At 32.4% G+C, this 19,786-nt stretch overlaps 1 protein-coding gene across 1 annotated transcript in view; it reads right to left on the reverse strand.

Moving 5' to 3' along the window:
* LRP1B (LDL receptor related protein 1B) overlaps window positions 1-19,786 on the reverse strand; it is a 1,532,882-nt gene that overhangs the window by 672,590 nt on the left and 840,506 nt on the right. The window contains exons 21-22 of the mRNA XM_059927092.1: window positions 14,695-14,895; window positions 9,111-9,356 (exon numbers count right to left, since the gene is read on the reverse strand). Of these exons, the coding sequence (XP_059783075.1) occupies window positions 9,111-9,356; window positions 14,695-14,895 (447 nt within the window). The remainder of the gene's footprint in view (window positions 1-9,110; window positions 9,357-14,694; window positions 14,896-19,786) is intronic.

Consider the following 19,786-nt stretch of genomic DNA (forward strand, 5'->3'; position numbering starts at 1 on the left):
GCTAACAATAAAAGGCCATCACGAAAACTGCATAGGTCTAGCTGTCTTGATTTTTTAAATAAATAATTTTGGTGATGTGTTTGTTCTAAAATTTTATTTGTGAATAGTCATAAAATATTAATTGCCTTATTAATAAATTAATATTAATATTAGCCAAAAGAAACTTCAAAGCAAACAGCTTTCATAGAAATAAAAAGGCTCACTATTATATGATAATATGAACAGTTCAACAGATAAAATATAACTCTTAAAATAGTATATGCCCAATAATAGATTAAAAAATATATAAAGCAAAACTTGACATAATTAAATGGAGAAATTAATAAATCCATGATTATACTGTGTGAGTTTCAACCATAACCCATTCAAACTGATAGAAAAAATTATAACAAATATAATGAGAACAACAAAATCAACACAAAACTCAACACACAGGAAATATATAGAAATTGGTGCCATCAAAATAGAAGGCATATTCTCTCTAAGTACACATGAAACATTTAACAAAATGATCATGTTCTAGTCCACAAAGTAAGTCTCAAGAGATAGCAAAGAATCAAACTAATAATGAACACACGCTCTGAGCACAATGAAATGAAACTAAAAATCAACAATAAAGACTGCTAAGCTCCTCATATGCTTTAAACTAAAAATAATTACTAAACAATTTCTTGACTAACGGGACCTCAAATAGGGAATTCAGAAATAGAGCTATTATGGCGTCAAATGTGTAGATTAAAAACCATGAGACAATTAAAAATTAATGATATAGAGAATAATTTCTAAATGGTGGAGTAAGGACTTCCAAAAATCTTCTCCTCTATAAAAACAATGAGAATACTAGCAAAATGGTCAAAATTATTTTTTCTAAACTCTAGAAATTAACCAAATTCTAGTAACAATCCAGTGAGTGTTTATTAAGAAAAAATGCTGAATATCATTGAGAACAGCAAACTTTGTAGCATTTTAACATGCATCAATCCCATTTACTCAGCCATTAAAAACAATAAAATAGGGCTTCCCTGGTGGCACAGTGGTTAAGAATCCGCCTGGCAATGCAGGGTACACAGGTTCGAGCCCTGGTCTGGGAAGATCCCACATGCAACGGAGCAACTAAGCCCATGTGCCACAACTACTGAGCCTGTGCTCTAGAGCCCGCGAACAACAACTACTGAGCCTGTGTGCCACAACTACTGAAGCCCACGTGCCTAGAGCCTGTGCTCTGCAACAAAAGAAGCCACCGCACTGAGAAGCTCACGCACTGCAACAAAGAGTAGACCCCACTCGCTGCAACCAGAGAAAGCCCGCACGCAGCAACGAAGACCCAACGCAGCCAAAAATAAATAAATAAAATAAATAAATTTATTAAAAAAAAAAAAAAGAATGAAATACTGCCATTTGCAGCAACATGGATGGACCTGGAGATTATCATACTAAGTGAAGTAAGTCAGACAGAGAAAGATAAATATCATATGATATGTTTACATGAAGAATCTAAAAAAAAAATGATACAAATGAACTTATTTACAAAACAGAAACAGATACACAGACTTAGAGAACGAACTTATTATTACCAGAGGGTAAGGGCTGGGGGGGAGGGATAGACTGGGAGGTTGGGATTGACCTATACACATTGCTATATTTAAAATACATAAACAACAAGGACCTACTGTTTAGTACAGGGAACTCTGCTCAATATTCTGTAATAACCTAAATGGGAAAAGAACTTGACAAAGAATAGACACATGTGTATGTATAACTGAATCACTTTGCTATACACCTGAAACTAACACAATATTGTTAATCAGCTATGCTCCAATATAAAATAAACATTAAAAAATAGATTAATTAAAAAAAAAAACAAACATGCACCAATCATGTTTCCCCAGCATCCCTTTCCCCAGCTTTGTGGCAGCCTTGGACACAGACAGCCCAGAAACCACCAGAGGGGATAGATGAGTTTTGGAGCTCCCCCAAAAGCCCAATCTCCAGGGAATTGTTCAATGGGGAAAGAAGAGTCTTTTCAAGAAATTGTGCTGGATTTCCACATGCAAAAGAAAGAAGATGAAACTTCACATCATATATAAAAATTAACTCAAAATGTAGTATAGACCTAAATGTAAGAGCTAAAACTGTACAACTATTAGAAGAATACATAGGAGTATATCTTAATGACCTTAGATTAGGCAATGGTTTCTCAGCTATGACCGTAAAGCACAAGCAACAAAAGAAAAACAACAAGAACTTCATCCAAAAAAAAAAAAAAAGAACTTTTGAGCTTCAAAGGACAACATCAAGAAAGTGAAAAGGTGAAAAAACAACCTACAAAATGGGACAAAATATTTCCAAAGTACATATCTGATTAGGGACTTGTATCTAGAATATGTAAAGGACAATTATGACTCAAAACTAAAAAGATAAATAACCCAGTTTAAAACTGGGCAAAGGTCTTGAACAGGCATGTTGCCCAGGAAGATACACAAATGACCAATAAGCACAAGAAAAGATGCTCAACGTTGTTAGTCATAAGGGAAAAAAGTCAAGCACAATGAGATACCACTTTGTACCCACTAGGATGACTATAATAAAAAAAAGATGGACAGTAAAAATTGACGGAAATTGATTGTGTAGAAACTGAAGCCCTCGTACATTGCTGATGGGGCTTTAAAATGAAGTAGCCACTCTGGAAAACAGTTTGGCAGTTCCTGAAAACGTTAAACATTGAGTTACCATATGACCCAGCAATTCCATTCTTAGTTTTCACCCAAGAGAAATGAAATGCATGTCCACACAAAAACTTGTACATAAATATTCATAGCAGAATTACTCATAATAACCAAAAATCGGAAACAATCCAAATGCCCATCAACTGATAAATGGATAAACAAAATGTGGTACATCAATACAAGAGATTTTTATTCTACAATAAAAGGAAATAAAGTACTGATGTATGCTAAAACATGGTTGAACATTGAAAACATTATGACAAGTGAAAAAAGTCAGTCAGAAAAGACCACATCCTCTACAATTCCATTTTTATAAAATGTCCAGAATAGGCAAATCTATAGAGACAGAAAATAAATTAGTGGTTGTCAGGCCTGGGGTTGATGGGGAGTGACTTTTAATGCCTATGGGGTTTGTTGAGAGGGTGATTAAAATATAATAATATTAGATAGCAGTAATGGTTGTATCGCTCTCTAAATATACTATAAACCACTGAAGTGTATATCTCAATCTATCTGTTATAAGAAAAAAGAAATATGGTAATAAGTGTGGAAATTTATAAAGAGTAAAAAACTGTACATATACTATTTTTAGTTCACTGTTAACTAAAAATCATATATTTTTTACCTCATTCAGATTAATCTGTATAACTATCCTCAGCTCTGAAAACTTTTCCATCTATATAAGGAAAGACAATGTAACATTCTGACAATTTAATGTTTTCCTTCTCTGTGTATTTGTGCTAGTTGAATAAAGTTGAGAATTCATCCATTAAAAATTAATATCTTATTTAAACTCAATAATTCAGAAAATATAAAAAGAATTAATGCAAAGGAATTAGAAAAAATAACTATGGCAACCGATAAGACAGAGAAAAATAGATTATCAAAACAACCCAAAGTCATTTGTTTGAAAAACTCATAAAGTATAGATAAACCTATGGCAGGACCAATACATATACAGGTAGATATACATATACATATACAATATATGTACAAATGAACAACAGAAGGAATGAAAGTAGGAAATAATTAAGAATATATAAAATAAAAAGATAGAGTGAGATATATACTTTAATAATATATCAAAATAGGTAAAAATAAGACTTTTTCTAGAGAAATGTTACCAAAATTTCATGTATTTCACAATTTTCATATATTTCAAAAGAACTATAAAATAATTTGATTCAACCTCCACTCTGAAAAAATCTTAGGTGTAAGGGACAGAAATAAGCCTATAAAACAGACTGTTCAAAGGCATCGTGGGAATCTGAGAGCACACAGTACATAGAGATGGCCTGGATCTTTGGAATGGCTTGTAAAACTCTTGCTTTGGAGTCAGGAGGAATGAAGCGCAAAAGCTCTTCTCTAACATCTCTTTACCACAAGGCTCTGGGCAAATGAAGTAACCTTCTGTGTCTCAGTTTCCATAGGTATAAAATCAGAGAATTAATAATATCTAATTGGCTTCTTGTGAGTTATAAATAAATTACCTATGACATTTTAGATGCTTGATAAATGGTAGCTATCAGTAATATTATAATTAACTTTAAGAAATTATTTATATGCAGTTTGGGATTAACATATACACACTACCATATAGAAAATAGATAACCAACAAGGACCTACTATGTATAAAACAGATAACCACAGTGAACTATACTTAATATCTTGTAATAACCTATAAGGGAAACAAATCTGAAAGGCATATATATACATATATAAAACCGAATCACTTGGTTGTGCACCTGAAACTAACACAACATTGTAAATCAACTACATTTCAATAAAAAATAAATAAAAATGAAAATAGAAAGGAAAAAAAAGAAAGAAAAAACAGAAATGATTCATAGAGGTGGGAGTTTTGAATAGAGTATAGGATTCAGATTTCCAGAGAGAATGTAGAAGATACTGTCATACTGAAAAGTCATAGATGACAATGAGCAGCGTACATGAAGGAGATGGTAAAATGAAGTCATATATGTGAAAGTACTTTACATTCTTGGCCATGATGCATTTATTATCATTACTAATGACGAAACCAGAAATAATGTGCGTGGAGTGGAAACCCACAGTGGAAGACAATGAAACATCAGATTGGAGAGATTAAATGAACAAAAATGAAGAAAGCCCTTAATGTTGGGCTGAGGATATGAGGTTCTTTTCATAAATAATGAAGAGTTACTTTAAAATCATGGATGGAGACTGATATGTAAAACTCTCACTTTATTAAGATAAATAAAGGAATGGATGGCCAGATTATAAACCACCACAGCTTCACTGCCCTGATCTCTTCACCTTTATCTTCCATTATTCCCCAAGGTAGCCCATCTGCTTAACATCACTTTATTCTTTACTATATGTCTGAGCTCTTTTCATCAATTCTCATCTTCCAGATCTGGATTACCCTCTCCCTTTTCAATAAAAATATTATATTCCTTCAACTTTTTGATATTTTACTTCTCACAAACTGTAGAAACAAGAGGATGATAAAAAATAGGCTGAAAAGAAGACTGCCATCATCATTACAACATGCCTGAACTGTGCTGTGGCACAGATGCTTTTTTTTTTAGAATTAAAGTTTGGGTGCAATAAAAAAAATTTGTTTAAATACATAAAAAATGGAGTAAATGGAGCTCCAAATCAACTATAACTCAATAAAAAAATATAAAGTAAATGGGGCTCCAAAAAATAAAAAAAGTTGGGGTGATGGACACAGTGTACTGCTAGGTGATCATTATGTTTATGCAGTTTTGTTTACATCCACGATCTCTTTCTTTAAAAAGATATGTTTTAAAATAAATACAGTTATAAAAAAATCTTTTAAAAAACGAGCGATTAAGAACAAAGAAATATATTGGTGGGTAAATCTAACCTAATTCAGGCTAAAAGAAAATAAAAGGGAGATGCTACAATGCTCTTTCCAATGTTACTAGAAATATGCTGCAAATTTGTAAGTAGGCTACCTACCAAACAGCAAAGAAACCAGAGATAGAAAAGAAATGCAGTCAGTAGCAATAGTCTGGGTTTTCATAAGTAAAAAGAAAATACTTCAGAGAAAGGTGATTAATAAATTACGTATTAAAGAGGGAACATGTAAGGCACTGATAAAATAAAGTATCCAGGTACCCAAGAGAAGTGAGATTTATTTTTATTAAATAAATAAAAAAGATTATAAAAATAGTACTTTGAAAATAATTATAGTTAACTAATAAGATGTTAAAAGTGAACTTAGAGAAAATAGAGTAAGTTCAGCAATTCAGCCAATGGCAGAGTGTAAAGAATTTAGGAAGGGATGATTAGAAAGAAATAAGAGAATATGAGACAACTACAGAGGAAAATTCAGGAGGAAAAAAATGGGCGAGTCATGCGTCTAATTTGAGGCATAAAGAGTACTATTATTTTTTATTTTTAAAATGTCAAGAAGAATAAGCACAGATATTGCATTCAATAGAGAGAACACATTTTAAAAAGAAGCACTCAGCTTAAGAATGATGGGAAAAAAGAACAAAAGAAGAGCAAGAAAAAGAAATTTTACTTTTAAAGTCAAATAATCAATAGTCAATTCATTTTTATTGAACTATGACTCTGCTGTAGGTTTTTCAAAAGGAAATGATATGAATAAAACACAGAATACATTTTTTTATGTATGAAAATTGGTTTAAATCAAAAATACATTTTAATACCTAACAGAACCTCTATTATCTGTAACAATATAAAAGCTGATAATGGTATTTAATATATCGTATATTGAGGAAGGGATAAATTAACCAGCAGGTTAAAGTTTCCATGTAAGAAAAGCTCTGTACTAACTTTAAAAGGTAAAATATACTTTTGCTTCTCTGTTAAATTATAAACAAAGCCAGGTGTGAAATACAGCAACCTTAACAGTGAGAAATGATATGGTACTATTAGAGTTTCTTTCTAAGCTGAGGGTAGAAGTGGTCAATTTCATTAGAAATTATCTTTGCACCTGGTAAATTATGTTCAAATGTTGACTTGTTCTAATATTCTAATTGTTCTAATATTCAGCTTGAGTTGTGATTGATTTCACAGAGTACAAAGCCACTATAATAAGTCAATCATTTTGTCATCTGTATCCGAAAACCAGACATAGAGCCAATTCTCATGTAAAACATGATTATAAATATATCTGAGGTCAAAGTTTGATCTATCATTTCCCTATTCCAAACATGTATATGAAATGGCTATTTTTATTACAACAAACTGCTATTTTTTTTTCAGCTTCTCATGCCAATTATGTTGTGCAAGAATTTTGAATGAGAAATAGTTAGATAAATGTTTGGGAAACTTATGCCTCTAGGACTCAAATTTTAACAGCTAGGAGAAAACAACTACAAGACAACATTTGAAATAAAATAAGAAAATAATTTAACATTCCCTGAAAAAAATCATGTTTTTAATTGCATATTATTTTATCGGATATATGTAAAACACAAGAGAAAAATCTATAACTTGATTTCTGACTTCAAGATGCTTATCACTTTATTGGAGAAGTAAAGAGCAAAGGAAGAAGATAGAAATAAAAAAAGCAAATTAAAAATGTGACCACAGGGCTTCCCTGGTGGCGCAGTGGTTGAGAGTCTGCCTGCCAATGCGGGGGACACGGGTTCGAGCCCTGGTCTGGGAGGATCCCACGTGCCGCGGAGAGACTGGGCCCATGAGCCACAACTACTGAGCCTGCGCGTCTGGAGCCTGTGCTCCTCAACAAGAGAGGCCGCGATAGTGAGAGGCCCGCGCACCGCGATGAAGAGTGGCCCCTGCTTGCTGCAACTAGAGAGAGCCCTCGCACAGAAACGAAGACCCAACGCAGCCATAAATAAATAAATAAATAAATAAATAAATAAATAAATAAATAAACCCAAAGTTTAAAAAAAAAAAAAAAAAGAGATACTGTTATAAAAAAAAAAAAAAATGTGACCACATATTGTCTTGGACAAATTCTAGATACAGAAAGGAGAAGTAAGTGGAGAGCAAGAATATTTGGAAGAAGACTCTATTAAAGAAGAAAGATTTGACCTAGTAGGTGTTAAAAAATATCCAGGATTTTTAGAGACAAAGAGGGAAAGTACAATATAAGCAGAAGAAACAAAATGAAAAAAGTTTATGATGTATGGGTTCTTAGGAGCCTGATGAAGCCTGGGTACTCCTAATCAGAAATTTTTAAAGACTACAAAAACAGTAAGAAAAAAGTAAAAAAAAAAAAAGTTTACATAGAAAAAAGTATCAAATATATTCAAATACAATTATCAAAATTCAAAAAAAACAATTTTGCATGGAGTAATATATGTACTTTTTAAAATTAACGCATTCAATAACAAGATTGAGCAGTGGGTCTAATGACTCCCATTACTGAAGTAGCAGTGGTTTTCAAAGCCTGAACATAAGTGATATTTTGTGATATTAGAAACAACTTTAACATGATGTGAATATGCCTATCACTTCTATTGGAAACACAGTCATAGTTGCTGCTAAGAACTGGTCTGTGGTATACATTCACAATTGAAAGAAATGTTAACCTTCAGTGAGAGATTAAAGAAAATAAAGGTGTAAAATTTTCCCTAACAAACTTCATGGACCCCTTCAATTCTATCCATGGACCTGTAAGTGTCCTGTGACTCAGATTAAGAATCTGGAGAAGACAATGGGAAGCCACCATTCATTAAGCACCTAATGGGTATAGGGCACAGCAAAAAGTGCTTCATGTTATTCTTACAGCATGTTGTTGTAATGGGAATTGATATTTGAAAGATGAGGAAACTAAGGCTCAAGGAGTTTTAGGTAACCTGCCTGCAGCCACATACATAATGAATGCTATTTATAGGATTAGAGTTCAAATTTCAGATTCCATAGCCTTTGTTTGCTTTTCCTACTGTGGAATATGATCTAGAGAATCAGCAGAATGTCTTAAATGGGCAATCAGAAGATGAACACAGCCAGAGCAAGGAGTTGTTTTCAAGAGTAGTAGAAATACAGTTGGAAGTGTGGGACAGGGCCAGTCTTTGGAGGGTTCTAAAAAGCATTCAAAGAGAAATAAAAGTAAATGCTTTGGAGCATACAAAAATAAGCACCTAGGGAGCAAGATGACAAAAGCAGTTATCTAAGGAAAAGATAATCAGATGGACTGTAATGGTAAAGGATTATTGTAATATTTTCTGTCCAAAAGATTTTGAAGTAGGTCTAATATGACACATTATACTTAAATGCCTTTTCTAAAATTAGTTGTACCCATTATTGAATTTCTGAGGTGTTTTTGCATTTTTTTTTCTCAAGATCTATTCTTAAATATAGCAAGATACACAACACGCATACACACACACATATCACTTGCTATTCTTAAATATAGCAAAACGCACATCTACTTACTGACACTTGTGCAACTTTCACCATCCACATCCAGCTTCCACCCTTCATAACATGAGCACTTGACTGTGTGCTTGTGCTGCTCACACACTTGACTGCACTTCAGATGATTGCTGCAATAATCTACAATTTCACATGTTTTATTGTCTCTGCTGAGTTGAAGTCCTTCAGGGCAAGAACAGACAATTCCTCTTCCAGGAACAACAGAACAGTGGTTGCTACAGCCTCCATTGTTCAGTGAACATTCATCTATAAAAGGAGAGGAACAGATTATAGGGCATCATCAACTGTTTTGCTCAATTAAATACTAATCATTGAACTCAATTCTCTAAGGCTGGAATTAGAGCAAGGATATTATAAATGAATGGAGAAAGCACTCTTTAGATTTTTGTCCCAGAAGTTGGGGTAGGAATGATGAAAGAATTCATCTAATGACCAAATAGAGTTCTATATGACAGAAATTGGGAATGGAAGATTTTCATTTCTATAAATCTTTGGAGTACACTTTGTTTTACTCCGTAGAAGTAAAGTGAGTTCAATGTTTCCGTTATTACTGGAAAGATTACGCTGAGCCTTTTAGCAGTTATGCAAAATCAGTTTTTGAGGGCTTCCAAAAGGGACTCACATACACTGGTGATCTGAAAATCTGACTTATCTCAGTGTTTATAAATAAACAGGCATACACATACACATGTATGTATTATATCTATATATCTTTTTCTACATCTATAGTGTGATTTATAATAATAATCCAGAATGGATTAGTTTACCCTTTACTGGCTACAGATATTTATTTATTTACTTTTATTTTCTTAGATATTCATTTTTAAATTAGGTAAATTATACATTGTCCTTCATATATTGCTTATTATTATTAATTCAATGAGGCCATGGAAACATAATAAATAATACACAAAAATACTTGACCTGGCATTTTGGCTGAAATAATCAGCAAGTAGACTGCTGTATAAAGAAAGAGAACTTTTCTTTCAGGGCACTTATAGTTTATAATTACACATTAGATATATTTATTTATCATTCTATTTCATCACAAGATTGTAGGACCCATGAGGGTATGCCAAATATTCGTTCTGTTTACCATGTATATCCCACAGCTAGCATAGTGCCTAGCACAGAGTAAGCAGTTAAAAATATTTGTTGAATAACAAAATTTAACAAAATCATCCAAAAGCACACAACTGCCCCTAAATTGAGCTAGTATTTGTCCAACTGGGAAATTTCAAGATGTCATATTTGCACTCTTGACAAAAATGGCAAATAATTGTTTTTGCAACCATGATATTACCTATTATTATATACTATTAGGTACATAGTAATAAGGCCAAAGGAAGCGTTGTCTTTCTTTGCTTTAAAAATATGTTTGAGTAGTTTTCAAAGAGTGTTCAGTTAGGTGTGTTTTGAGACATACTGAAAAGGAATGTTGTTCAATGATTGGCAAATTGCAATAATAATTACTTATATACCTCTAATATTTCCTGTTCTCTATGGAAATTCATCCAGCTCAAAAAATTGGACTGGAATGTAAGGCTTTCAAAAATATTCTCTACACATTTTAAACTTCTGTATGGGTCAACTATTCTTCACATTTGTCACCATAAAAGAAGTTACAGTAATAAGAGAAGAAAAATGATTACATTAACTGTTTTCTCTAAGAATTCAAGTTTGACATTATTTTAGAAGAAAAAAAAATAGATTCATTTCCTGGTTCCTTCAAATATGTTTGTTCACCTGTAATCATAATCATTTCAAAACAGCAGTCGTTTGAAAGTCTTTGCCCCATTTTGTTCCATTGACATTCTTTTTCAAGAGAATTACTGTAAAGAAATGTCATCATACACAGCGGGTGAAAAAAATTGTTACAATGCTTTTAGCTTATTTCAAGTACGACTGTTCTCTCAGCGTTCAAATGTCTCTTTCTGACACTACCTGTGGAATTAAATCCTAGATTTTAGGATAAACAAAATTCACGTTGAAACTCTACAACTTAATATATAAATTTAATGGCAATATTTGTATGGCTAGCCCCTTGTCAATTTTCCCTTAACCCTAAACCTATCATTAAATCTTGCAGCTTCTTTTTAAATTTTTTGCTACCTGACAAAGACTCTCTCATTGACCAAACTCTAGTCAAGCACCTCTGAACCCTCAGTCTTGGCTGATAAAAACTGCAGACTCTCAGCACAAACAATTTCATTGTCTAATCCTCTCCCCACCCCCCTCTTCCCAAGCCAATAAGAGACTTGGACAAACACTAGCCCAGTTTTTAACAGCTCATGGCAGCATCCCTAAAATGACCTCAGCCCTCCTTAAAGTGCCTGCCTGAGAAAGCTCCATGACTCCATGATGCTGCAGAAATTTACTGTTGTTTCCCCCAAAACCTGATGATAGGCAGATAGGGCCCTGAACCCCATCTCAGAGTAGTTACTTTAGAAAACTTGCAATATAAATCCTTTCTCTGTACCTTTGAGATGTCAATCATCTACCACCCAGAACTGTTCCTCCCAACCCCAGGATCTGAAAGCCATCTTTTTGAAATGCAAACATGTAAGGAGATAACTCTCTCACCCTTACTCCCAACCCTGTGGGTACCTTGCTCTGACTCGTACCACTGCCTCCAGTCATAAAGGTATGAGAAGTTTGTCTCTTTTCTGGGATGAGCACCAGTTAACAAACCCAGATGGCCTAGTCACATGGGCCAATGCCCCATTAACACCCCTTAGTGCCTTTCCCATTGCACATTCCAGCCTTTAAAAAGTTTCTCATCTTTTGTTTTGGTGAAGCTGATTTCAATTCATGTTGGATACTCTTCCCTATCGCAATAGTTACTACTGAGTAAATATCACTTTAACTAGTATCCAGTTTTATCTTTGACATACACTTCTAACAAAAATCAACAGTCAACTCCCTTCTTGAATGATTGAAATCTCTTCTTATTTGTTTCTTAAGTGCATATCTCTTTCCTCTTGAAATCACTTAAAATTCCCCCTGAAAAAATAATCTCTCCACTAGGATTCAACTTATCTTCTTGAGCTCTCTCTTTTTTTTAAATTTTATAGACCAGATTTATTTGGAGAAAACAAACAACCTCACTACCCAAACGATGGACGTTTACATCTCAAGACACCTCCCAAATATTAAGTCTACAGATTACAGGTCATTTTCATAAATTTTACATGTATTGAGGAACAGGATATGAATCAATCCCTGTTTTTATTTCAACGGGGGTAGGGTAGAGTAGGGGGATAAAAAACAGCTATTTTAGATACAACTATTTGGAAGGAGTTGACATGAAGAGGGCAAACCCTACGTTTTCACCATCTATAGCAAATGGCTTAAAAAACCCTTTCAACTTTGGGTATCTTTCTCTAAAATCCACTCTTTAGCTACAAGCCAATTCATGCCAATTATTTAAAGTTAATTCACTTGGTATATCTTTCAGGTCCACTGGGTAAATGATTCATTATGCCCATTGCTGCAGCACTCAAACCAACAGCCCCGCCTGGCTGGACAGGGCCTAACCTAGTATTGGTTGGAAAAGGATTTGAAAACAAGAGACCGAAGTGTCATTTCTCTACAGGAACCAATATTGCCGACCATCTACAAACTGACACTACAAAGGTGCACATAAAAGCACCTTTTCGGAGAAAAGAAGAGCCTTCTGCAATTCAGTCAATCCCCTGACCAGTGATTGTTTTTGTTTTTCATTGTTCTAATTCTCCCTCAACTTCACCTCATAAAGGACAGAGTATGTGAGTTCAATATGCCACAGTGCTGCAATCAGTACAAAAATGTCTTTTTATCTCCTCTGGTACTTCCACACCTAGCTTTACTGTGACCTTTTCCACTCCCTGTAATCATTTAAAATCTTTGAGCAAGGCTTCTTAGACAATGAGTACAGTAGCTTGATAAGCAAGAACTGATTTTCAGTCTTGAAGTAGACAGAGAAATGAATTCAGAAGAAATCCCCTTTTCTCTTTTATTTTCCCAATTTAGGGAGCAGAGAATAGGAAAATAAGGCTGCATTTTCTTATGATTCTCTTCATTTTTCTTAATGACTGTATTTTCTCTTCTTTGCCTTTTATTTACTTCATTTAAGCCAAAGGGTAAAGAAAAGATGGAAAAGCACTAATTTATTTCAAGACCTGTAGTGCATTAGGTATTATTACCATGATTTCCTAATAGATATCATCATCTCCATTTTTGTTATAAGGAAACTGACAATTCCAGAAATTAAGCCACCTGCCTAGGTGACTTAATTGAAGTAATTGAAGAATAGAATTCAAACTTGTCAAAATCTCACTGTTTTCTATAATTATACACTTTCAATTTTAAGACTGTTGATAGTTTCCTTCTTTTAGAATTGCTCTTACAAACTTCATGAGCAATTCTCATACATGGTAATGTAAGAGATCTTTCCATCCACTGAACTACTCTACCAGGGAAAACAAGCTGGGAGAAAAAGAAGTGAATACAGATAAACTAAGCCTGTCATCCTTTATTTGTAATTTTTTTGATTTAATTTTAGGGTTTCTGTTTGTTTAAATGATAGCATCACTGAATGAAGACTGTTGCAGTTACTGTTTCAAGGTTATTTTATAGAATCACAGACTATTTGGAAGAAAGGATGTTTTATTACATAAATTTAAAAAAGAATAACAGTCTTTTTTATATCACTCAGTACGCTATTAATGCTCAATTCAGATCAATATATGATAACTTTAGGCTTAAATGTAGTTGTCTTTCCTATTTCCAATCAGACAGGTTCATCATTTCCTAAAGTCATTTTCTCACAGCCTCAAGTCATCTCATTATTGTTCTTATCGTGCTGTAAATCTTCAGCATTACTCTATTGATGTCACCTTCAGTATTATCTAGAAAACATATTTTTAAAATCTCCTTGCCAAATCTCTGATCTCCCCACAGAGAAGGAAATGTAATTGCTTTATATGTGCTGGTGGCATAAGATGGCTAGTGAAAAGTGATTTCAAAGCTCAAAAGCTATCACATTGAAATGATCATTTTAACTAGATAAAGCATACTAAAGAAAGCTACTGTATGAAAACTAAAAACTTCTGAGAAAATTATATAAAATCAAGTAATATTCTATTGATTTCATTATCCAGTTTCTTCCTTTCCTCTTTTTAAAAAAGGTTTCTGTTGTAACGATCTGAAGTCCTGACAAAATACATTGGATGGTAGTAAATTTCATCCCATAGTTTAATAATAACAGGAGTCTTCTGTTCTGAGCAACTCACTGACAGAAGATAATCAATTCAATTGTGGGAACATCATTGACTATTCAGAGATCTAAATGATGAACGCAGCTGTACAATTGTTAAGTTAGTTGGATCAGGTAGCCTTTTCTGCTTCATTTTTAGAGATTTCTGATCATGTTTAATTTTTTAAATAAATATACAGTGCTTGTAAAATGTAAACAGGATTCAACCCTAAAAGTTACATTTAAAGAAATGACTGGAAGGAACAAATGCTACTATAATAACTATCAGCCAGTGGACTAAAAGATTCTAGTCTCCAGAAAGAAGCAATGAAGTGAAACGTGCAATACCACAGAGGTCGCCTTCATCAGACCCATCAGGACAATCCCTTCTCCCATTGCAGAGTTTCTCTGGCTGCAGGCAGACTGAAGTGTCATTAGCACAAGGGTACTTGGGTGGCCCACACAAGAAACTGTCACAGTCATCTTCGTCTGATTGATCTTCGCAATCGATATCTCCATCGCATACCCAGGCTTTGTTGATGCATCTCCCTTAAGAAAATAGCAACAACATGCATTTAATTTTTGCAATTAAGCCACTGGAATAATGAGTAGTCATTGTCTTCAGTCAGAGGCAGAACAAATTGCCATTAGCAAGAAATCTATTTGCTGATAGTTTGACATTTTCATGACAGCATTTGAGTAGTTCTTGTCCTCATTGTAATAGTGTTCTTAGTGTTAAAGCCTTGATATTTTCTTTAGTTTCAAGTTATTGCCTTACCCTATTTAAAAAAAAAAATCTGTAACTCATTGAAAGTTTACTTTTAAAAGCAAATTTTAAAGATATATTTATAGTAGTATAAGTCCTTTTCAGAGCCCTAAATTTAGATAAGTGCTATCACTGTATTTTGGAGCCCTAAAATTAAGCAAATGCTTTATTTTTGAAGGTGAAGATGTCCTTCTATTTACATTTATAACCTTAGCAACTCAACTCCTCACATTCAGACTTATGTACATGCCCTTTCATAGAAGAATGTAAAATGTTACTAAACATTTTAGTAGCTAAGAGATATACAGACAAAATTTAGAGAAATATGTTCTTTATTGACTTTGAAAGAAAAAAATGAAGTGATTATTGTTTAGCCAGAATGTTTCAAAAGTAACAATGTGAAATTCCTAGAAAACAATGGGTATTGACTATGTAAACTGTTTTTTTTCGTTGCAAATTATTCTTCCTTTCCAGAATATTTGTATTTTTCTTCTAGTTAATCATCTTTTCTGAATTATACAATGTTAATGTGTAATGTGAATAAAAAATGTTCCTAAAGATAAATACTGGTTATCGGTTGACTACACCAACATCTCATAAAATGAGTGGGGCAAATAAAAGGGAAATGGAAAAATGTTAGATTGTATATGTCCAAGAGTCATTATGTATTTAAATGTCTTCTTCAAACTTAAGGCTACTGAATTTTAAAATATTTAAAATATTTGTGAAAAGATGTTTTATTTATAGAAATATATTAATAATTCTCTATACTACTATATATCAAATAAGAGAAAAACACAAATGATCAGTTCCACAGTTAATGTAAATAAATTTGATAATATTCAACATTATTTATTGATCAAAATACTTTTAAAATAAAATGAATTATTTTATTCACATAAAATGAACACTTCATTAATGAATTTGAATATAAATGGAGGAACATTATAAAATTTTGCTTTAACATCATAAATAAAACTAATAATGTTATTATTTTATATTGCCTGGAAATATTATGTAATGTAATTAGACAATAGAAAGAAATGAGGTATAAAACTAGAAAAGAATATCATTACTTGCAGTTAATATAATCACATAATTATAAATCAATAAAAACTAAATAAGAACTATAAGAAACTAAGAATTTAAAAAATATGTAGCTAGTTTCAAAAATTATACAAAAATCAATAGATTTCATATATACAAAGATAATATAGTGGAAGAAAAGGTCAACCAAAAAATCTACCATAAAACAAAGTATTTTGAGTTAAACTACACAAAAACTGTATATAATTTAAATGAAAATTTAAAAGTTTATAAAGAAACTCAAAAGAAGCCTGGAATAAAGATATAGTTTGGTTTTAGAGAGGAAGATATATTAATTTAAAGGTATTATTTTTCCCCTAGTTAATACCATCCCAATAAAATAGTAACAATATTATTGTAATCCCATGAACTTATCCTAAACTTAAGAAAATAAAACCGCAAATATCATGAGGAGTCTTCTAAAAAAAATAGAGGAACACTGATGAGTAGGAACTATATATGCCAGATATTTAGAAGTGTTTTAAAGTAACATTGGTTAAATTATTTTCATAACAGGATATCAATAAGCATCAATAATTAAACAGCATAGAGACATGAGAAGTACAGTCACTCATGTACGTGGTTTTAACATACAAAAACTGGCAATTCAAAATAGTAGAGAATAAATAATTACAAAATTAATAATGTTAGGATTGTTGATGAGCCACCTGGAGAAAAAAAAATGCTGAATCTTTACTTGATACTTACACCAAAAAAAATTATAGACAGATCAAAGAAGTGTTTTAAAATAATAACAATGATAATACACAAACATTCTAGAATAAAATAGCTATTAAAACAAAAACATTACCAAGATAGAAAATATAAAGGACAAATTGATAAACTTAAATACTGTCCATACTGAGCAATAAAGTCCATCTACAGAGTCAACATAAAGTCAATAAAACAGAAAAAAAAATCATTATATTTGACAAAAAGGGTGTATTTCTTTAAAATAGAAAAGCCTCATAAATCAATATTATAAAGATCAATAAACCAATATAAGTGCAAGATTCACAATGAATCAATAATGGCTTACAAACGTAAGATGTTCAAAAATTTTTTCAGTTAAAAAAGTAAACAAAAACAGCGATATGATAGCATTTTTTCTCTCAGATTGATTAAGATTAAAAAGTTGTATAACACAAGATAGATTTGACAAGGGTATAAAAAAACAACCCCAGTGTTGAAGGGGCTACAAATTGGGATAATCTCTCTGTAGGCCAATATTATGAAATCTAGTAAATTAAAAATGTATCAACTCCTTACCACAGTAATTCTAATTTTAGATTTTTTTTCATTGGTATATTTGCCCGATGCACAAAGATGCACATGCAAGGATATGTGTTGCTGCTTTGTATATATTAGCAAAAGTCTGGTAACAACTTAAATCAGCATTGCAAGACTGGTAACATCAATTACAATGCATCCATACATTGAAATTATACACTTGAGTGAAAAACAATGAGATAATTCTGCATAAATTAAAATAAAACAATCTCCAAATCATGTTAATAAAAAAAGGCCTACACCTGAGTATGCTGTAGGCTTTCTTCTATATTAGAAGAGAATTATCTGTTTACCAATATCTGTGACTATATTTCCATACATATGTCAATATAAGCACATGCATAGGCTTGTCTCTACATGAATTCTTTCTGGAGGGTTACACAGGAAATAGTGAAAAGTGATTGCTTCTGGTGAGGAAGACGAGGTGCTGGAGTAGGAGACAGATGGATTTTTCATTGAATCCTTTTGTGTTATTTTATTTTCCTTCCACTATATTTTCCACGTAACTTTTCAAAAAACATACTAGCTCATTTTAAAATCATAAAGATGAAACATATACACATATGCCACAAAGTCAGATAGTTTCTACAAATACAGAGGTTACTCTGTGTCTTATACTTTCCTAGAGAGTTTAGATAGTATAAGAAAGTCCTAAGACCCGTTCCCTGTCACCAAGGAGTTTATAATCTAGTTAGCAAGACAAGATCAATGCATAATACATATTTGTAGTCTAAAATATGACATCCTGTATTTAAGTATTAAATTGTATGGGATCATCTGCAAGTATAATAGAATGAAGGCAGAATTCAAGGATAATATAGTAATTTCCATTTTTAGTTTGCAAATCAAGATGCAGCTTACATTTTTTTCCTCATACACACTCCATAATGACATTCTTAACCACTGGCTCCAGAATGACCTTAAAATTGTTTCAACAAACCCATCCATAAATCACTATCAATCTTTTAGAGTCAGAATAGCAGTTAAACCTCTTTGTCATCCCTGTTCTAAATGCTGCCTGGGAAAGGTAAAGAAAAATCTTATGCAAATGACTAATAACTTTAACATACATTATGTTACCAGAGATATGAATAAATATGAATACATAGCTTAGATAAAATGTACAAATCTCAATAGCTCTCTCCTCCCACTGATTTTGCAGGGGATGTTTGAAACTTAATTGCTTTTCCCTTTCTTGTTTGGTTTTAATTTTTATAAAACTGTAGATAAGAGAGTACACCAGGTATGATAAGTTTAGTTAAATTTCTATTTCATGACCATCAATTGAATAAAACCCAAAAGCAAATGATCTTAGTAAATATGCTTAAAGAGTGTTGATTTTTACTTGATTTGTATCAAGACATATACTTACATACATAGTGAAATCACTGGACATAACATAGTAAAAAGTCAAGTATTACAACTTCCCTTGTTTAAGCTCCTTCCTTTATATATATAAGAAAGTTGAAACTCAGGTCAAATTAGTATTTTTAAAACAAAGATTAATAATACTAAAATGTATTACAGAAATTATACACATCCAATATCTAAAAACACAAAATCTTTAAAAATAACTTTAAAAAAAATTGTGCACAAATAAGTTCAAATAACCAAGTAACCCAAGTTCAAATTGTCTTTACTAATTCTTCTTTAAAGAGATATCACACGTTAAAAAAATAATATTTGGTGTTTCCTACCAAGTTGAGTTCTACATAATATTTTCTGATTTATTTATAAAGATGTTTTCAACTTGATTCTTACTATGTGTGCAAGACACACTCTTGTGGGAACTGTAGTTTTGTCCTTTGAGCAAAGAGAATAAGAATGGCCAAATAACAACAGCAGCAACGAAAAACAGAAATAGCAAAAATCAGCATGTTGGTATCATGGCAGCTACTACAATCACACACACACACACATACACACACACTCTCTCTGTCTCTCATACACACACTCAGGACTTTGTAAGGACTGTTTTGATTTGTGTAACCTTGAAATATACAGTTTAGGTTAAAAGTCAGTACAAAGTCAACAGCTATCGGAAAACTAAGAGGCCCCATGAATTCCTAGAAAATGTGCTGCTTTCTTCAAATAAACTTATATGATCGCTTCCAAAGTTCCTTTTCTCTCTGTTAAACTGTTTTGGCTATTTTTAAAAAATAGATTTATTAATTTGTGAACTGCTTGACTTTCTTTTGTCTTTATGAAAGACAACACGCTACAAGAGGACAATTTCTGTCCTGGGATATGACTGGCAGTTAATATCAAGAATATGGGTATGAAGAAAAGTGAATCTTT

Source organism: Balaenoptera ricei, chromosome 7 (assembly GCF_028023285.1).
Source record: "Balaenoptera ricei isolate mBalRic1 chromosome 7, mBalRic1.hap2, whole genome shotgun sequence".
NCBI classification, from domain to species: domain Eukaryota; kingdom Metazoa; phylum Chordata; class Mammalia; order Artiodactyla; family Balaenopteridae; genus Balaenoptera; species Balaenoptera ricei.